The sequence below is a fragment of the Falco naumanni genome, chromosome 7 (genome assembly GCF_017639655.2).
Source record: "Falco naumanni isolate bFalNau1 chromosome 7, bFalNau1.pat, whole genome shotgun sequence".
In the NCBI taxonomy this organism is placed as follows: Eukaryota; Metazoa; Chordata; class Aves; order Falconiformes; family Falconidae; genus Falco; species Falco naumanni.
Window position 1 is genome coordinate 63,348,074 of NC_054060.1, and position 21,219 is coordinate 63,369,292.

Consider the following 21,219-nt stretch of genomic DNA (forward strand, 5'->3'; position numbering starts at 1 on the left):
GCGGGCGGCGGCGCGGGGCACTTACGCTTCAGCCCGCGGCGTTACCTCAGCAGCGTTCCCGCCGCCGCCGCGGGACGCGCTGACGGCCAGGAGAGGCGAAGCGCGACAGAGCCCGACATGTCACGGCGCTGGCTGCGAGCCTGAGGGGGTACATGGGGAAATGCTCCAAATCTTACTTCTCTCAGCTCCTTAAAAGTCACCCGCTTCATAATAACCGTGCCAACATCAGCTGTAGGTGTGGGAAGATAACTTCTCTTGTGCATGCAGACTTTTGAGAGAATTTAAAAATCTGTTACAAAACTGTGCTTCGAAGCTGAGCATTGAAGTTAATTGCAGCTGTATGTGTAAGTTTTACAATTTCAGAACCTTATTGAAATAAAACAGTACTGCTAGTGTCTTGGAATAACGCACGTAACTATACGTAAACTGTGTTATATCTGAGCATACAGAAATACACACATGAAAGAGCAAAAGATCTGACGAGAAATAAAGCCTGGGCTCCTCTTTGCGTTCGGAATAGGGTCCCGCTATAAACAGCTTTATCAACAACCAAATCTAAAACACCACTCCCCTTTTACTCCAAGACTAGCTGTTTTCTCTGTCCCACAGCAGGGATGAAAAACCAGTATTGTTTATCTTTTCTTGAATCTGGTCATGGGGGAAATGTGACCGAGTCTTCTATTTCTCCTTGATAAGAGAGAAGAATCCCAGAGGGGCAGATGTTATTGAGAAAGTGAGATGCTAGGAAATTCCCAGCCAGGCAATTCTTCTCCCATCAGGGATCACTGCTGCTTCACGCACCTGTGCGAGTGATTTGGACCTGCGTAAACAACTCGGGTAAGTGCTGTGCTACTCCCACTGCAGATTCCCCTTTCAGATTATACCAAAATTCCCCAGGCAGTCAAGGTGCAAGCTCTGAAGCAGCCACACTCATCTGGCCTAGAAGGATGCAAATGAAAGGAACTTGGGCACCTACACGTCTCGGTGTTTTAATACCTACTCAACACTTGCACATCGTTGAGCTGACGATGAGTCAAAGGACTTCCGAGATTACTAAGTATCTTAATGTAATAGAATCAAGCTTTACGATTCAGTGCCCTGGAATTACTGAAGTGCATCAAGAAAAAATGGTTTATTAAGTTAGCGGTTTTGCATTTCTGGTTGCCTTTGTTGGGTGGCATTGGATCAGCAAATGTGGCATGCTGGAACCGTGCCTGGAATGGTCTTTTACTTTGACCATTACATGGTCATTTACTCAGCTCCAGTTTATCGGGGTTATGTTAAACAACTCAGTCCCAGGAGCTATTACCTTCTACTTTTGTAGGCTTGAGTAAGCGGGTCTGTCTAAAACTTCAGGTTATCACAACTATGGCCAAGTGGTCCGATGTAATAAATGCCAGACTTTGTGAGGTTCCCTGATTCAATCCATCTGCATGGCCGGTATGGCACTGAGGCAACCCAGTCTCTGAGGCTGCCTATTCTGGGTGTTAAATCAGAGTTTTCCCTGCTCTGGGCATTAGAAATGTGCTTCAGCTTGACTGAGAGGGTTTTGTTAGTACTAATGCAGTGACTGCAAGTTGGTGGGATAATACCTTGGAAAAAGACGTGCATCTAACTTGCTGGCAGCCTTTAGGGAGCTTACTGGGTGGCTCCAACAGGCAGGTGATCAACAGCCTTTTTGCTGAAGCACTAATCTGTTAGTACCGCTCCAGTGCATAGCCCCCCATGAAGCCACTTGCTGAACGTTTAAAGCTGAGGAAGGTAACCATGACTCTTTAAGCTGGAAATCAAAATTTCCAAATGGCTGAAAGGCAGAGGAGCCATACCTCACATCTTGGAGGGGCTGAAAGGTGGAAACCATTCTGAAGCAGTTCAGAGGCAGGAGGTGACAGCCATTTCCTGGGAAGTGACCACAGGTTCTTGCATAGTCCACCATGGACCAGAATGGGCTGCGTGCCCAGGGAGCTCTAGAGAACCTGGTTTTGCCAGCCTTGGCAGCTGCTCTTGGGTTACTTCCATATCGCCGGGATTCTCATTGCTCCGCAGCACCAGCACCGTCCTGCAAGCAGCTGTTCTGGCATGGGAGTCAGGAGTCACGCGTGGCTCCAGAGCTGCGGGCTGGCCGTAACCATGTTAAAGTTTACTGGGCTTGAAGGTCACCGGTTCTGTAGCTCATGTCAAGACCAGAGGCTGCCAACCCCGCTGCTTCAGGAGCACTGTCCTGCTAACCCACAGGTACCAAGATAAGGCTAATGAGCCAAAGGACAAGCTTTTAAAGTTACTCAGTCCCTTCCTGATTTTTAGGTACAGGTTAAGACATGTGTTCCTGGAAGTACTAACTTGGGACATGTCACTAGTGAGCTGCTGTGAGCTCGGGAGTTCTCCATTACCAACTGCAAGGACAGACACACCATCAGAGCAAAGGCAAACCAGAAAACAAAGTACTAGTAGGAAAAGTGTTTCCACACGTGCCGCAACAAACTGAACTAACGTGTCTTTGGCATTGATTTACGTTGAAGAGGAGTTGAGCAGCCAAACGTCGAACTTGACCGTAAACTGCCTGCATCATCTTTGCCTGTAACACGCTCCCCATCTCAGGAGGTAACTTTTAAGAGGAACCAGGCCGCAGCCCTGGTAACGGTCCCAGCGGAACCGGTGAAACCCCAGGCACCACCGAGCTGGTACTGTCGGTCTGTCGGGGCTGGGGGGAATCACAAGAAACCGGGTCCGTGGCAGGCGGGAGCTCCCGCGCTGCGCAACGCTCCGCCCCGCGGCGGCGCCTCAGGCAGGGCCCGGGGGAGCGGGGCCGCGCCACGGCGGGAACGCTGCGGGGGCCCCGGTAAGAGCCGGGGGAGGCGGGGAGAGGGGCCCGGCCCCGCGGAGCCCCGGCGGCGGGCGGAAGTGGCGCTCACCATAGCGCCGGCGGGAGCGCGCCGCCCCCCCCCCCCCGCCTCTGGCATTTCCGGCCGGGCGGCCGTCACATCCGGGCGGCGGAGATGCCGGTAAGGCGGGCGGGGGGAGGCGGGGGCCTGGGTGCTCCGCCAGCACTCGCCGCCCTCCGCGGGGCAGGGGAGCCCAGCGGGCCGGGGAGCGGGAGCGGGCGGCCCGGCCCTCCCACCGCCAGGGGCTGCCCCTCAGGGCGACGGAGCGACCCTCGCGGTGGGGGAGGGGCGGCGCACCTGCCCCGCGGTGGGGGAGGGGCGCGGCCCTTGGCCGGCCTCGGTGCCCCGTCCCGCCCCGAGGCGCCGGCGGCTCCCTCTCCCCCTGCCCCTGGGCGCCAGCCGCCCGCCGGGCTGCCCCCGGTGCCCTCCCGGCTGAGTGGGCGGCCCGGCCTGGGGGCCCCGCGGGCCGCTCGGGGCCCGCCCCGTGGGTGCGGGCGGGAAGGGGCGGCGGGTGGGCCCGGGCCTGAGGTACCCGGCTGTCCGGTACCCGGCTCTCCCTCGGCGTGTTACCTTGTCCCTTGGCAGAAGGGGAGGCTCCTGTACGGGGTACCTTGTGCCGCAGCTGCCTGGTGTCAGGAGTGCTGTGGGTTCTCATGCCAGCTGATCCAGTGTTCTCGTTGGTTTTTAATATATTCAATAGGCATAGCTGTGATGGCAGGCGGCGTGGAGGAGCTGTACCTAGTTCACTTTCTTCTCCCATCGCTACTGTCTGAGTGCTTTCCCAGCAAGCAAAAATAGCTGCAAACTTGCATTTTCCCTTTAGCTCAAAGAAAAGAAATGTAGTATGGAAATTACTGAAATAACTTCTACTTGTGTTCATCGAGACACTTCATACACTCAGAAATGTAACCTTTTAACAGACTGGAAAAGCTGAGGTTTCCTGGTGACACAGGTTGTATATGGTTGCCTTTCATCAACAATTTGGATATTTCCACTGTTTTGCAGGCTGGGAATTCAGCCTCCTTGTTTTTTGCATGCTCTGTGTGTTTTTTCAGTTCATTTGTAAGTATCCAGGACGAACAATTCAGTTCTCCATTGAAAATGAGCTATTGCAAAGGAAATGTGGTAAACGGCCTTTGAAAACTCATTTCACAGCGTTAGGATGTTGTTTTGCCAACTCAATGGCAACAGAAATACAGGAACCTGGATAAATGAGTTTTCCCCGTACTTTAAAGTATTTTCTTGTTTCTTTTTGCTTTGCTGTCATAAAGAGAGTTCCTATATCTTTATATTTCCTTTTTTTGTTGTTGTAGGTTAAATTGAATATTTGTGCAACACAGCTTCTTGCAGAAGGACCACCGTGCTGTTTTACACTTAGGAAAATATGAGAATAAGCAGGGAGAGTTGTTCTCTCTGAACTAAAACAAACAAAACCCCCCCTGTGCCTTGCTGAGGACAGCTGCAGGAATCGGACACTTGAATCAATGTTATCGGATGAGTTAGAATCCAAACCTGAGGTGAGCAATTATGAACTGGATTTGGTTCCCAGGAACATTTATGGGCAACACTTTGAAAAAGTTCAATGAGTTTACTCAATTTGCTGCTTACATGTTAATTCTCAAAGTGTTTTCACTGGCATCTTCTAATGCTTCCATGGTTTGAATTGAATAGTAAAAGATTAAAGAATATTGCAGGTTTCCCCCCCCCCCCCCTCTTTCAAGTGTCAGCCCATACTCTTTGCCTGTTCTCAGGTTACATTATTTTTTTCGCTATTATAATGTTCTTTCTGTTACAAGAATAAAATAAATTACTGTATTGACTACTTCTTTCCCTCAAACCAAATTGACTTTACTTGGTTTGGGGGAGTCTGGGTTATTCTAGTATCATCAGCTAGTTCTGTTTTTTGAAGTACTCATGTTTCTGTTAAGCAGTTGGCAGAAGTGGTAGGCAGCAGCACCCAGGGGATCCTGATTGCTCTGTGTGAGGCTGCTGGACCATTCCTAGGTTCAGCTGGTGGCATGGCTGAGCATGAATTGCAGCCATGTATGTGTGTGAACACAAGTGCACATACAGCTGGCCACAAACAGATTAACACACACACAGGTCTTAAAGTCCCTTTAAGAGGTAAACACAAACACCATGAACACCACTAAAGTTTGTTAGTGCAATATATCTATATGCTCATCACTTGACATACATTCACAGATGTCTTTGGTCCCTGCCAGGCCTAAAGTTCTTCTGGTATCTGTGCCCAGGGCTTTTTAGCTGGTTTCTGGCTGGAATCTTGGGGTTTTCCAGACTGTTTGCTGCCTCCTCCTCACATATTAGTCAACTAGAAGTTCAGTCGCAGTCACGCACTTCTGGGTAGAATATTTAGGAATATGTTTAGTAAGTTGATAGAAGGGACTGTAGTGATCAAACACAGCAGTGTACTGACCAGCAGCCAGCAAAAGTTATTGGAGTCTCTTCCCACTCCCCCGCACCCCCTGGTTGATTCCTCCTTTGATCCTCCCCCTAAACGTTGCATAATGTTTTCTACATCCTGCAGTCCCTGTTACATCAGACAAAAAGGGTGGTCTTTCCTGTGAGACCCATTCAGGTAATGCAAGACAATTTTCTTACTGAAGTTCTGGTTGAACCTCTTCAAGATTGCACTTCAGCAGTGGCCCACTGATAAGTGTTGAGCGCTGGGTTTTGTTACTCTTGCCTATAATTTGTTCTAGGTACAGCAGTCTGCAGTTTGTACTTTCAACGCAGTTGTATCGGTGTGCTCAGTTTATTACCTCTCCTGTTTCTTGCCTTTGCTTTTTAGGCTGAATAGCTGATAGTCAGCAAGTTGTACATTCCCCCACTTAAAAGTGCAGAGGACTGTATTATTTGTGTCCTTGCTTTTCCCATTCTCAGCTTCCCCTCTTCAGAAGGCTGAGGTCCTGGAGCAGGGGACTTAGTACTGCTGTGAAGTACCTTTTGGGGAAGTTTAAATTGAATTGTTTTCGAGTCTTATGTTTCTATTCCTTTTCAGTCCATATGCTGTATAGCAGGTATTTTAAACTGGTACTCTAAAGAGATTGATAATTACATGCTGGTATTTCCTCACAGCCCAGGTGATGTGGTAAGGTATTTTTTTTCTTAATGGAGCAGCCAAAGCCCTTCCAGTCGCACTATTCAGGAAAAGCAGCTGCAAATTCATAGTAGCCCTGAGTAGTCTCAGCATGGGCTGCAATGAGTTCCTCTTGCTTTGTGGTTGATATCTCATAACTGCTATCATATTTTCTCTCTGTTACGAATGATAAGGGGGGGGACTTTGTTACTTCAGTCTGTGAGTGGGTGGATTCCCATAGATTATTTCTGACAGCCAAGGACCAGGATAGTTGGAATGCTTGTTCCCTTATTCCTCAAATAGGAGTTGTAATTGGCCATAGTCTTTTCTCCACTTGAGTAAAGTGTTTGTTAATTAGGTGTGTTTACATAATAATTGTATTTCTCCATAGCAGAGTTGCATTTCCTTTCCAGCAAGCTCAGAAGCAGAGCAGGCCATTCTCCAGCAGGAACAAGCCTGATGCATGAAAGCTGCAGTGGCTGCAGAGGGGATCCTTTCCATAGATGCTGTCTTCTAAACCACATTCCTCAGTTTTCATTGAGGCTATTTTATACTGCAAACTGGGGTTCATTTGCATTACCAAATCTGTACACACCTTTCTGGTTTTGATTGCAAAAGTTGACTGTTAGATTAATGCTATTTTCTACTCCTTCAATGTGAAACTGGTAGTTATCCTTTCTACACCTTTCCCAAATTCAAGTATCTCTTAAATCAGTTATGATTTTATATCCTCTGGTGAGCCATGGCACCATAATTCTTGTAGCCACAGATGTTCTTTCATATCCCTTACCATGTGAGAAAGGTATGAAGAGCTAACCATATTTGCGTAGCGTCTAGATAATGTTAATCAAAGTACTGTGGCTGGCAAGTGTCTTTGCTACTGGTTGTATCCCTAAAGAAGCTACAGAGGTGCCAGTAAGTGTTTAATACTCGAGTAGAGGTGAATCCTCCTTTAGTAGGAAGTTACAAAGTTGCTTGGAGACAGTTTGTTTGAGCAGATGGATCTGCTTTTTCTTCTGGACTCCCTGCCCCCAATGCTGTATTACCAGCATTCCTCAGGGAACTGGTAAGATCTGCATTTTGCATGCGTTAAGCCTTGAGGGTGCTTTGTTATAATTGCAAGTATTTCCAGCCACCACCACGCTGCAGGGTGCTTTCTGCAGTCGGGGGTAGCTCTGGCACACTCAAGTGAACTACAGCTCTGGTCTATAAATTGAATTGGCTGTTGAAAAAGGGGTGGAGGGAGGTATTTTAGCCTCTCCTTTCTCTCCTCATCAGGGCCTCACAAGGACAGACTCTTACGAATCAATTCATTCCCCAGAGGTTGTATGAGAGGAGGGCATCTCAGTTTCTAGGAAGTGCCTCCTGCCTTCCACACCCTTCTGCGTCAATGCCTCCTTTCCCTTCCACCCCTCCCCCTCTGCTAAATGCTCTTTTGACCCCTTTATTTCGTAGTGGTTCACTGGTTAAATTTAGAACAGAAACAGTATTGATTAACAAACGTGGTCCCTGCTGCTCTGGGAGTCTAGCTCTCCAGCTGTCCTGGGGGAGGATAGATCAGAATGCTGGTAGTGGAGAACCTTCCTCCCCTGTTTCTCCCAGCCACCCTCACCTCAAACAAAGCAGCTGTCTGATGTTTCCTGGCTTTTGAATCATCAGATGAAGGGGGTCTGTTATGGGACATACACTTCAACCCGATCCGTCCCAGATGGCTATATTTTCATTTGTTTCTGCAATGTCTTTGGGTTTTTTTTTTAAGGATCTCTAGGAGGGGTTCCTAGTACTTTAAACAAATTTTTCTTTGTGGTTTTGTTTTGTTTTGTTTTCCGCTCTTGGGTCAGGGACATCATACAAGCTTCTTGGTAACACAAGCATTCTGCGCTGCTTGTGGTGATGGACCCTGGGATCATTCTGTGCAACCATCTCTTGTTGACCAGCAGGAATGACAATTATTTGTTTAGTGACAAAAGCCAAGAAATATTTTACATTTTTAGTACATGCACTGTCTACGTTAGTTACAGGATTTTCAGAGTTATGTGGTGTTTCAGTAGAAGGAGTAAAAGGAGGGTGTGTATATTCAAGAAGGTGTATGGCAGAGAAAAAAAAATATTTATAGCAAGATTCAGCTGAACTTTGCCCGTTCTATGCATTCAAGGCTTATGGATTCTCTCTGTATGACTCACGTATGGCCCATAAAGTTTGAATCTCTAAGTCAAGGATGCCCTTTGGCAATTAGTATCAACATTTGTTTCGAATTCCAAGGGATGGGATATCTTGACTATAAAGCCATCTCACACCTCTTATTCATTTTGCTTTCCGTTGATATTCTGTACATTAAGTTTCCCTAACTATTACTATTCAGATGCCTTAAGGTGTTCTAGCTGCTTGGTTACAAATTCCACCGCTTTGGCCATATTTGCAGAAGGATCAATCCCCTCCTTACAAAGGGATTCTATAGTCACTGTCTCAGGAATACATACAGCCCATCTGGATCCTGTTTGTGATGCCAGATATTATACACTTACGAGATCTGATGAACTGTAGCATCCAGGAGATTTCTCCCTTTCTGGTCATTCAGACAAGAGACCACTGAACTGTGTTCACAGGTGCACGTACAAGTGATGCTGAGCCTGAATTGCAAATATGCGCCCCTGCACCGTAGACAGTACAGACACCTATGGCTGTGAACAGTAACACCTGGCAGGACAGTACTTTTACAGACACCCACAAACACAAATGGCATTCACATGGAACACGAAGGCCACCATCCTCATCCTGTTCCTACTCATCAGGTAACCAGGCTTGAAATGTGGAAAAAAAGGTGAAAAAACACACATGCACTCACTCAGCTGGCACACATACTCACAGTCAGCCATCTGTCCAGTTTGCCAAACCTTGAGTCTTTCCAGTATCCATCTCGGGGCCCTGGGCTTTTTAGTGCAGTCTCTGGCCAGGATCTTGAGTTTCCGGGTTGTTTCCTTCTATGCACAGACTAGTCCAACATGAAGTTAATTAGATGAATGTACTTGGAAACTATTTAGGAGCAAAGAGCATTTGAGAAGACAGGGTAGACTGTGGTGAGGAGGCAGAGCAGCATAATGACCTGCAACCTGCTAACATGTGGTCACCCATGCTATTCCCCACCCCCTTCCTGTTCCCCATGGTTGTTCCTTTCCTATTCACCTTGATTCCCTCCCTTTCCCTACCTTTGATCCTTCCCCTAGACATCCCTAAATTTTTCACATTCCCACAGCTGCCTCTGAAGATACCTCTTTACCCACTCCCAGAATTTCCCCCATATCCCATAAGAAGTTTGCTCTGAGATGTGTTCTGGTAACCCATGATAATGTTGTTCCAATTTCTTACAAAGTTTCTGGTTGAATTTCTTCAAGGTCACACTCAAGTCATTCCTGTAATGGCCCATCCATCAGTGTCCCGGGAGTTCTGGTCTTTGTTATTCTCCCTTATCTGCAGTTTGTTAGCATTTGTGTATCTGTGCATTTAATTTATCACCTCTCCTGTTCCTAGCCTGTCTTTTATGTTGAATAGCAGAACACCAGATACCCTTACAATTTCCTATTTGCTTTCAGCTGCCTGCAAAACCAAATTAAAAGAAAGCAGAACACAGTATTACTAATGAGGTTTTTTTCCCATATTCCACTTGCTGTAGTTGTCACAAAGGTATTCAGTGTTTGTGAACAGGAAGGGAGGTTTATAAAAGTACTTAGATGTCAAGATACAGCTGTCTGTGAACATCTTTGTTTGCTCTGAATTATTTGAAGTAGAGTTGGTGATTAGTTTGCTTTAGTTTATGGGAAGGGTTGGGGGTTTTCATTCCAAATTTTAATAACAAGCATGATTCATGTCCTTTATTTTTTTCACTTCTGCTTCTTTTGCTCCCTTTCAATTCTCTGTACTAGCTTATTACTTTACAAAGAAAATTAGCAGGATCTCTTTTCTTCTGAGCATCTGTTTGTGGCTGCTGCATTTTGCTTTTCCCTCATGGCTTAATGTTGCTTTGTGAAAGTGGAAGGTTTGAAGCAAAGCTTTCCTATTGTAGGAGAAAGTTTTATCTAAGGCTTTCTGTATAAAAACAGGAAAGTCCATAAAACAAGTGTTTCATGGTGGAGTAGGAATCATGAATAGCTTTTAAATGAAAGATAATCCCGTAATTTAGAACGGTCTTGCTGCTCACATTTTTTAGACCCAGCTTCTTTCTTCTGGTTGCCTTGCTCTGTTATTCCTGACTCTCTTCTCTTTTTACACCTCTTTCTCTTATTTTTTAATCTTAAATTAGAATGCATGGCCTTGGGGGAGGGACTGTCTCTTATTGCCTATGTGGGTTTTTTTTTGATGATGTAAAAATAGTTCCCTCTGTTGCTGGGGCCTCTGGATAATCTTACACCTAAGAGGAAAAAGTGCTAACCTTTCAAACTGCAGCCTGGCTTGTGGCCTAAGTCAAGTGGCAAATTGCCATCTCAATAACTTCAGGACTTAATTTTTACCTTCATAATTGTCAGCAGAGACGGGCTGCTCCTAAGGGAGTGTGAGCTGGGAGCCGAGGGTGGTCCCAGCCCAGGCAGTGCCCTCCCTGACCGGAGCACAATGCTGCAGCACCTGAGCGTGGCAGCCAGCGGCGGGTGCTGGGAACAGGGTCCATCCACAGCCCTGGACGAGGCAAAGTGGTGAGCCAGACCCAGGCTCTGTCCACCTTTCCTCACATAAACAGGCAGCACAAAGTGGCTGATTCTGTTTCCAAGGGTTGCTGCCTAGGGAAAACCTTCATGGTTTTCTCCAGGATATGTCCCCACACTTCTCCTTCTCTGCTTGCCAGCTGGTCTGGCTTGGGAGTTCACTAGCGTGTCAGACACGCACACACACTCCAGAGAGCAGGATCACACAGGGAACAGTTAGGAATGGAGTTTAGTAAGGAGGCAGGACGGACTGCAATGGGTAGGCTGGGGCAGACAACTGAATTGACCAACTTCCTGCTTATATGTAATGGGCCTCTTTTATCCTCCCCTCTCCATGTTCCTGTGTGTGTTCTGCCCTGATCCACTTTGATCCCTTCCTTTTCCCGCCTTTGGCTTTTCCCTTAAAAAACTAAATCCTATACAATTGCCCCACACCTCTTGTTCAGTCCCAAAGCCCTGCCCAGGGAATGCATCCCAGTGTAAATCCTACACCTCTGTGCGGTAGCCCACCTTACTCTGCATAGTATTCCGTGGTGTCCCCTGCGGTGGGCGGGTTTCACACTATGGACAATAGCGGTAATTGCCCATCTTTGATGGTTTTAGGAGTAGCTGATGGGATCGATAAGGCTGTGTGCTCCCCCTTGTCATCCTAACCTTGTTCCTCTGATCACTATCTGCCTATTTTGAATAGCCATTAACCAGAGGACTTTGCAACTAGTCTTTTGCTTGCTTTTTTATTTAAAAGCCCACCTTTCTTTCGGTTACAAATTTAAAGGAAATGATTTACAAAACATACCCTTACCGAAAGCTGAGCATGGAAAACATTTACTTGGAAGGCTGGAGTGTAGTAAAGTATCAGGTGGTAAAAGATGAAATAATAAGGAATACATGCCTTAAAACATGGCATATATTGGTAAAATTTATTTTGGTAAGAGATTAATTAAAAAATAATATAGCCTTAGCAACCTTCAGAGTAGTCTGCAATGATCCAGAGCTGTTTACTCTATGTTAAAGAAATGAGAATTTTATAGGTACTTGAGAGATGGCAAACAATTCCTTCTTTGTCATTGATGTACATTGAAAAGCTTCCATTAATTTTGATGCGTATTCGTGGGATTATATTCAGTGTCTCCTGCAAGACAAGAGGGATTAGTGGACTGGGTTTAGTACCTTTTTAAATGATTTGTGCTACTCTTGACCTAATCTTCAGTATCTTTTTTTCAGCTGCTGGTTCAGTTTGTTCAGAATACATCTATTCCACTGGGGCAAGGGCTGGTGGAATCGGAACCAAAAGACATCACCTGTCTTTCTCTCCTTCCTGTGACTGAGACCTCAGAATGCAACAGACTCATGTTGCCAGGTAAAATCTGTGTGGCAGATCTTTGTGATCGTGCCCTTCGGACAGCTGTCTTAAACTGCTCCACTGTGGCCTGCAGCCTTTTGCTGATCAGGCGTTCATTCCAAGGATGGAGGAACAAGTTCAGAAGGGTGACTGAAACTTTTCTCATGTAACAGTGAAGTCTGACTAGTTAGAAAATTCCTTTCTCCTCCAGTTTCTCTCAAGTTCTACTTTTTTCCTAGAAAAATAACTTCATAGGTATTTTTTAGTCATACTGTATTTATACTTTTATTTACTTTGGTTTCACTTTCTTCACCAGATGATGAAAGAGATCTCACTTCTCCAAGTCACACTAACTCTTCCAAAGATGTTTCTTCATCTGCTGTCTTGAGAAGTCTCCAGGTAAATGTGGGCCCTGATGGAGAGGAAACAAGGGCACAGAATGTACAGAAACCATCTGAACTTCTGTCAACTCCAGAGACTTCCAGTTTATTGCAAGACCTCCAGCCCGGTGACAGCACTTCATTTATTCTTCTCAACCTAACAAGAGCAGGTAATTGTCTTCTGTTTGTCATCTGGCTGGAAATGTCTCAGACAGCAGAATGCAGGATATACAACTCTGCCCCTGCTGCTTATGAAGGGGAAGGATCACGAAATTTGCTGGGCATTATTGCATATTTCAGGAGCATTTAATCATCAACAGCTTTCTGCAATGTAGAGGTCAGTGAAGACTTTTTCAGTGCAGCTATTGCATCTATGCTGTGAACATTAGCCTCTGGGAAGCAAGATTAATTTCCCTCTGTTTCCTGCTGTTTCATGAAGTTGTCTTCTTTTCTAGGGCTGGGGTCTCCAGCAGAGCACTTGGTGTTTGTTCAAGATGAAGCAGAAGATTCTGGAAATGACTTTCTCTCTCATGATAGCACAGACAGCAGTACCCCATGGTTCCTACGAGTGCAAGAATTGGCCCATGACAGTTTAATTGCTGCCACTCGGGCACAGCTTGCTAAGAATGCCAAAGCAAGCAATAATGGTAGGAAACCCCCTAATCCTGTCTCAAAAGCTGAGTGTTCCATATGAGGCCCCTAGTTTCAGCTTGTTTCTTTGTCTCTTTCACTCTCTCTTGCTTTTAATCTGTTCTGACATCTTCAAATCATCAGTGACAGAATTATACAGGGCAACCATGTGGGTTTTTCTGCAATATAAACAGGCTCTCCAGTTTTTCTCAGGGAATGAAACTTTAGTGGAGCCAGCAGTTCCATTGTAGTCCACCTGTTGTCTGGTACTTGTAAAGAGGATCTCTTTTCTGACTGCAGCTGCTTGAATTTCAACTTTCATTTTCACTTTCAAGTGTCTATTTTTAATGCATACAGTAATTCATACTTTCTTCTTAGCTCCACTGGGTTTGGAGATCAGCTTTCTGGAGAATGCATGATTGCATTTAGTCACATGTTTTGTGACTTAATTATTTTAATAAATGATTGCAAACAAATGCAATATATCTTTTTTTTAGCTGAGATGTTTTTAAAGAGTTATCTTGGCTGATACTTAAAATTGGTTGGTTGATATTGATATAGAGACCATTTTACCGTTTTTGATGCATTGGCTTTCTATTCTACATGTGATGAGCCTCATCTGGTAGCAGCTGATCTGATACAGATAGCTTGTTGGGAATAGTTTATGTGCCTGGTAAGGTTTGCAAATCTCTCTGATCCCCGTTGTGGGCTAAGCAGCAGCATGTAGGACGTTGTAAACAATTAGTAGCCAGGCACATACTTGCTTTACAGTCCTGTATTGTATACGATGCTGGTTTTGTCTATTAAATTTGACATATTATAGTAATCTGTATCTTCTTTAGATTTTGGTGGGCTTTTTCTTCCAGGTGAAAATGTTCATCTTTGCTCAGGAGATGGGCAGCCGAAAGACTCTAGCCCCATTCCTCATTTATCTCGTGTGGAAAGGAAGCTGAAGTGCACAGTTGAGGGCTGCGATCGGACATTTGTGTGGCCAGCTCACTTCAAGTATCATCTGAAAACACACCGGTGAGCAGAATAAAGCTATATATTGTCATGACTTTGAAAAACTGTGCTCTGTATTTGGGATAGCGTTAGTTTTTGACATCAACCAGTTGTGAAAACCCGGTATTACTCTTAGAAATACTAAGCCTGTTGCTTGCTTTAGGTCATTTATGTTTGAAACACTTTGACCAGACTTAGGTTATGTTTGCAGGTCCTTGTCAGTGTTCGGTTTAGAATATTTGCGTTTTAACAGGTGCTCAGTAAAGAGTATCATGATCCCTTCTTTGGTATATGAACATTAGAACCTGTAGGATGCTGTCATATTTTTATATACCCTTAAACAAAGTAACTTGCTCTAACAAATGACCCTAATCTTTTTTAGCTAAGGAATTGGCAGTCTCTAAGGTAAATTGTAGACAAGAAGCTTAAAAACTGGGAAGGACTCCAAAAGCAAGCCCATCACCTTGCCCTGAGACAGGGCCAGCAGTAATTGCATATGTTACGTGTACGGTACAGTTATTTTTGATCCTACAGTGACTGAAATACCACAGTGTGCCTGTATGATCTGTTGCACCACTTTACTAAATCATTCTGGGTAGGGAATAGGCAATGTAATATGATGATAAGATATTACCTCAACAGATTCTTCCAGTGGACCACCCAGACCCTAGTTCCTTAGGTCAAATTTAGGTCACTAACTTTGGTTGAGTCCCTCTGTTTTCTGGTATAATTAATTTTGGTTTAAATGTTTCCACTTTTATGTAATTAAAAAAAAAAAAAAAGAAAGAAATCAAGTGTTCCTGAAGAATACATTGCAGTAGCTGGTAATGAAACAGCTATTTTGTTGCTTTCCAGGAATGACCGCTCCTTCACCTGCCCAGCAGAAGGTTGTGGAAAAAGTTTCTACGTCTTGCAGAGGCTGAAGGTGCACATGAGAACTCACAACGGTGAAAAACCTTTTGTGTGCACAGAGCTGGGCTGCGGGAAACAGTTCACAACAGCTGGAAATCTGAAGAACCACCTACGAATTCACACCGGTGTGTTTTAGACCTCATCTTTTTGTGGTCTGCAGAGGTGGGGTCTTTACTGAGGAATAAACCACTTCCTCCTCCATCCTCAAACTTTTGAGATTATGTTGTTTATCTCTGCCCTTCATTAATGTCCCTTATCTGTTGACGCGCATCGATCTTTAGGTCAAATTAAGTAAGCAACTACTTACTGCCTTTACTGTCTTGTACAATTTCACATAGGTTTACCCTACAAATGCTATATGATGATGCAGTACTCTACTCAGTATCGTGCTCTGAAGATTCCCTTCCCCCCTCAGGTTGTTTGCTGGAGGGAGGTGTGTGTGTTGTTTTTGGGAGAAACTAGACTGTTCCCAAGGGAACAGTTAGTGAACATGACTGCTGTAATTGTTTTTCATAACGAAGCTATTTTAAATTCCTGAAAGGCACAACAGCTTAGATATTTCTCCAGTGTAAGAGTCCTGGTGGACACGGTTGTAGCTGTACTGACATGTGGCAGAATCTGACTGGCTTATGTTACCTGTGCTGCTTGTAGAATGACTACATTTGGGAAATTTAGGGAAATGAGGAATACAGCGGTGTGAGTAGCAAAAATATAGTAGCGAAGCCTAGTAGAAAAAGGCAATAATTAGAAGACAGCATTCTGGCATGCAAACTGCTCCGTTTGTGCTAATGCTAATTCGGGATGTTACCATATGCTGGAGCCTATGTACTCTTAACTCATGCTCAGCTTTTTATATTGAATAAAACAAGAATCTTTATTTCATAGTGCTGTATTTTATATATGGTTTGTTTATGCTGTCTCCTCTGGAGAATGTGATGCTCCCATGTTAATATTTTTAGAAGTTTGTGTACCAGCCAAAGTCTTGGGAACTGCAATAAAGTGCTTTAGGTGTTTTTATCCTAGAAAGTTGTTTGAGAGGCATAAAAATTACTGCTGAAATGATCAGCAATTTAATAGTTAGGAAAGTTCATGGTGAATATTCTGATGGTTGTGTTTGGTTGGTTTTTTTAAGCCTCAGGGTTATTAAACAAATGGCCTAGTTCAAGCCTCTCAGAATATTGTTAGAGATTCCCTGATGGCCTAGGCGCAGGTAGCATCGCATTACAGTTGGTTAACGTTTCAAAATAACCTTGACAACTGTGAGAGCACAAGGCCTCTCTAGTAACATGAAAAAGCAGATTATGTGGGCCGCCAGCAGCTGTTTATGCCTTCTGCCTTACTTAAACACTACCGTATGGTATGTAGTTTGTAGACACACATGGAAAAAGGTTGCTATTTTAAAGAATTTCCAGTCTAGCTAGAACACATGGTTTGGGGGCAGATGTTGGGATGTAGTGAAGTGTTATATATACCAATAATAAAATGTTGAATGTGTAGTAACAGCAGCCTTAGTTTTTGCAATTTACTTTTGCACTTAAAGCTCCCAGCCAAGGTGCAAATAAAGTTAGTAGGCCAGCTGACACAGCGCAGTCCTCCATGACAGAGCGAGTGTTCTGCAACCAAGAGAGCAGTAGCTTCTGGAGGAGTAAATAATAACTTTCTTAACTGCAAATTGGTAATGTGCAGTTAAGGGTTTGATCAGACCAAAGGTGTTACAAAACTGCTAGGGTTTCTTACAGATGGAACTGTGTGCTGTTATTTTTGTCAGTGGTAGTTTTTCCTTCCCTCTTTCCAAGTTTTAAATATTTACAACAAGCCAGAAGGTACAATCAGTGTTTGAGAATATGCTGCATATTTCAGCTTTGTAACACCAGTCAACATGCTGTGTTGATCCTTCTTACTCAGTGCTGTTGAACGCTATAGTAGGTAAGAAACTGAGAAATTAACTGTAGGCAGATGACTTCTAAAGGCAAAATCACAGTAGAAACAACTTTAAGAACAAGTTTACTCTGAAATAACTATGTATATGTTAGACAATAGAGTAGCAAAAGAGCTTGCTTAATCTCCTGTGGACATGCTGTTACTCTGATACAGTAGTCTAGTTAAAGACTTGAAATCCTAGTGTTAAACATGGTATATTGAGTTCTTTAGTAGGATGCTGCAGGCAAAAGTTACCTCAAGTTTTATTTAAGGCTTTGTAAGAGCGTGTTTAGAACTTAATTATATTGCATTGCATTGCTGTAGTCACCTCCAGATTTATCATCATTTAGATAAATACAAAAATAGCCGTGGAGATGTATAAAAATAACAAATTTCAGCCTGTGAGAACAAATTGTGCCTTGAAGCCCTGTTCCTCCACGTATAAATACAAATGACACATCTCGCACAGGATTTTGGCAAGTTCAGCCTGATCTGAAATAAAGTGTAGAATCTGATATGAAGGGAAACCACAGTTAATGGGATTTTTGGCACTGACAGGCAGAAAGGGAACAGGATCCTGGGAGTACGTGAAGCAGAGAGCTAGTTGTTAAGAACTGCATATAGAAGACATATCGTAGTCTCGGTACTTTTTATGTTACTCTTTTGGTATTTATGTACTTTGAAGGTCAGTTTAGAAAGTGGACCCTTGCTTCCCTTTCAGCGAATGATGATCTAAGAATATTTCAGAAAGCAAGCCAGCATTTCCTCTTGAAAGCTGATGAAGAGAGTGCTTTACAAGCCTTAGGAAGCATATATGTAATGTCTGTTGAACTCTGTTGCACCTAAGGCCAAAAGGGAGAATGGGCTAGAGATCTCCAGGCTGCTCCCAGGGACTGGGACAGTCAGATCAAGTTGTGATCCCAAAATCTAAGAACTTACTTTTCCCTTGTAGGGGAAAAACCCTTTCTGTGTGAGGCACAGGGATGTGGTCGCTCCTTTGCCGAATACTCCAGCCTTCGGAAACATTTGGTTGTCCACTCGGGTAAGAGTCTTCATCTGACATTCTGTGATCTGTCTGAGAAAAGATCTTTATTGTAGAACTTTGATTTGATTTCTTTAAGAAACACTCCCAGGTTTCTACAGGACTTCTGGTCATAGTGTTTCATGACTTCCTTTGTGGTGCCTGTGGCCTGTACACTTTAATCTTTTCTGTTGTTTCTGTTTCTAAATTAAAATACATTTAAAAAAATAATTTTTTAGATTGTTTCTAAAATGTCATGAAGTTTTCATAGCTGCCATTTTCTTATTTGAAAGAGAGAATCTAGCACCTCTATATATTAATCAAAGCTAGTCAAACCTGAAATCTCTCATGAGTGGATTTTTGCCACAGGTGGGATTTTGCTTAATTTTTTAATGCTACATACTTGTAATTGGACAAAGCACTAGATGGAAATGTATATCACACTGTTGCAAAACTTCTGCCTTCTGGTTTGATTGATCTATCTTAAATATCATCAGCACGTGATGAATATGTCATGTTTGGGGAAGGGGGGGATTTTACTGGGGTAGTAACTTCCGGGACTACCCGAGTTCTCCATGCTTTTTCTTTCTTGTCTCCTTGGCTTCCATGCTGTTGAGCTCACACGTATGGACATACTTGTTGTATTGTGAAAATGATAGACTGTTCTGTAAGGTAGGAAGCCTTTGACAGTGACAAGTCATCATCTGGTCTCTGCTCAGTAATGTAAACCAGATGCTGCAATGTGTGATGGCGGGAGATAGCTTCCGTGCCTCTGCTTCCTTGCTTTTGGCTTTTTAGGTATGGGACATCAAATGTTTCCATGTCACTGAGTAAGAGATTTCAAATAACTTGTTCCCTCTCATAAATCAGAATTGAAGACTTTATGTTACTCTTCAGACTGTTTTCCAACAGCTGGCAATACTGATATCTACAACTCTTCTCTTCTAGAAGCTTACTGCTCTCCAGGAAACAGGAATATTTCTCATTTGTTTTTTCACTGATAATTAATTAGCCCTGGTGGTGTCAACAGCTATTTCAAAACAGTATTGTTGGCTTCTTGGTTGATGAGATCTTTATTCCCAATTTGGTAATTCTTGGGATATTTTTTTCCCCTTTTACTCCAAGGAGTGAAGCCCCATCAGTGCCAAATTTGTGGGAAGACATTTTCCCAGAGTGGTAGCAGAAACGTGCATATGAGGAAACACCACTCCCGAATTGGAGCAGCTGGCAGCAGAGAGCGAGAGCAGCCAGGTAAGGGAGGGAGGGGAGGGCAGGGCACGCTCTGGGGGGGAGTAATTGGTGGATGGTCAAAGAGAAGGGAAGATGTTTGTCCTGAAAATACGAGACCACAAGCTAGTGAGGAATGAAAGACTGTTCCTCTTGGAGACGAGGATGGATTGCTCACCCGCTCCTTTCCTAGGGTAGAAGACAAAGGTGTAATTCTGCATTGTGATCAAGGGGCAGATAGGTTTATTATTTTTAAAATTAACACAAATCTGGTTTCTTTTTTTTTTTTTACATGGCATTTGTGCCCTTCATGTATTTTTGTTGTAAGCAGCCTGGTTTTTTATGCAATGTGAATTATTTAAAGAGAAAGCCAAGCCTGTGTGAGATCCTGCCATGTTAAGGCTCGAAACAATAAATACAGGAGTTACCATCCCCTGGAGATCCAGACGCCTAAAGGGTAGGAACGGATAAAGTCGTGTAGGGAAGAAGTCTGTGCAATTTGAAGGGGGTAGGGATTGTATCTTCTATTGCAGTATTATGACATCGTGAGAATTTTGTTTTACCTTTTCTTTTTGCGTTAGAGTCGCTGATGGGCAGCAGTTTGCTGGAAGAATCTACAGTGCATAGTAAGAACCTCATCTCCATGAACTCTCAGCCCAGCCTTGGTGTTGAGTCGCTGCACCTGCCGGACACCGAGTCTATCATTGGAGTAGAGGAGGGCGAGACCAGCTGCTCTTTTTTCCGCCCTCTTATATGCGGTGACTGAAGCGGGATCGCTCGTTCCTCCCAGAGGCTCGCCATGTCGCAGTGGGATGAGTGAACACTGCTTTATCGGTGCCCGGAGCCGGTGGGTGGGTGGAGAATGAATCCTAAAACTGGAGCTGGAGAAGACCTACCGGACCAAGTTTCTCTCTTGCAGCGCTTAAAAGGTGAAGTCTGCTGCTTAGGTGTCATTTAGCCCATGTCGTGGAACGCCATGTTAAAACTGTTTATGCAGTCCATTCTCCTAAAGCCTAAAGTGTTTGTTTTGCTGGAGCACTGGGAGCCCCAGTTAAGGACCAGGACCTCATTGTGCTAGGCACCAACATCCAGTATCTTGAGCAACAGGCCTTCCTCCCATCCTTTACCTTCAGAGACTATATTCTAATACATCTCACTGTCAGAAGCTGACTTACTATCTGAAATAAATGTACTACTTGATATCATTTAATTACATTTGCTGTGTTCTTTTCCTGCTTTCCCCAGTCACTTTTCCCTCCAAAATTTGTTTGGCGTATCAAACTCTTTAAAATGAGTCTACCACGTAGATGTTGTGAATTTTTGTTAAAAGACTTCAGAATTGGCATTATTACGAGTGCAGTTTTGCTAAGATACTATGTGTCTCTAATAGCTGCTATGCAGAGAATGTTTTGAGTTTATATTGCTCCCTAGCTGAACGCAAAGGTAGCGCTGCTGTCGATAAAGCTGTTGTAATCTTGGAGGTTCTTGCAGAAGCTCCACCTGCGCATCAGGGTCTGATGTGGTTTGGCTGCCCTCTCATCGGTATGCTCCACTGAGAGGTCGTCTTTACCACGGTGTGTGTATAGGTTAGCTGAACGGCCTGCAATTCTTTTAACTAAAAATATTGAAGTATTTTTAAAAATGCAAAAATCCAGAGCAAAAGTTGAAATGATTTATTGCCATACCCTACTTGAGATATATTAAGAGATTACGAATCTCTTTTAGCGTGACGGAAATGTAATCCTACTTTCAGAACAACACTTTGTTTAGCAAGAAAGGTGCTAGTGAGTTTCAGTTACTTAGTTTGATGCTTCTACTTTCATCACCATTTCAGCAATTTCTGTTTAGGGACCAATATTAGACTTGAATTTATACTGTACCCATGCATGCTGCCACCTCAGTGTTTGTTAAAGGGATGTGGCATAATAGCGTATATTAATGTAAAGTCAAGCCTCTGTTCCTTAAGACCTTTCTTAAGGTCTTCCTTTACACTTTAACATATTGGAAACGTCTTTTTCAAGCATCATCAAGTATTATTATGGAAATTAGCAACCAGTTTTAGTGAATACCCCTTAAAATGTATGTGTTAAAACTTCACGCTTCCTTCAG

At 43.9% G+C, this 21,219-nt stretch overlaps 1 protein-coding gene across 4 annotated transcripts; it reads left to right on the forward strand.

The window, feature by feature from the left end:
• The first annotated feature begins 3 nt into the window (after window positions 1-3).
• ZNF410 (zinc finger protein 410) lies at window positions 4-20,320 on the forward strand. Of its 4 annotated transcripts, XM_040601924.1 has the most exons (11): window positions 4-344; window positions 697-837; window positions 4,196-4,399; window positions 11,901-12,036; window positions 12,335-12,568; window positions 12,854-13,045; window positions 13,895-14,054; window positions 14,886-15,067; window positions 17,815-17,904; window positions 19,009-19,134; window positions 19,692-20,320. In XM_040601924.1, the coding sequence occupies exons 3-11, from the start codon at window positions 4,367-4,369 to the stop codon at window positions 19,874-19,876; spliced, it is 1,338 nt and encodes a 445-aa protein (XP_040457858.1). In that variant the 5' UTR covers window positions 4-344; window positions 697-837; window positions 4,196-4,366; the 3' UTR covers window positions 19,877-20,320. The 4 variants fall into 4 exon arrangements, with proteins under 4 accessions (XP_040457858.1, XP_040457857.1, XP_040457859.1 ...); XM_040601923.1 differs by lacking the exons at window positions 4-344; window positions 697-837 and adding an exon at window positions 2,902-3,002; XM_040601925.1 differs by lacking the exons at window positions 4-344; window positions 697-837 and adding an exon at window positions 3,506-3,525.
• Window positions 20,321-21,219: the final 899 nt, after the last annotated feature.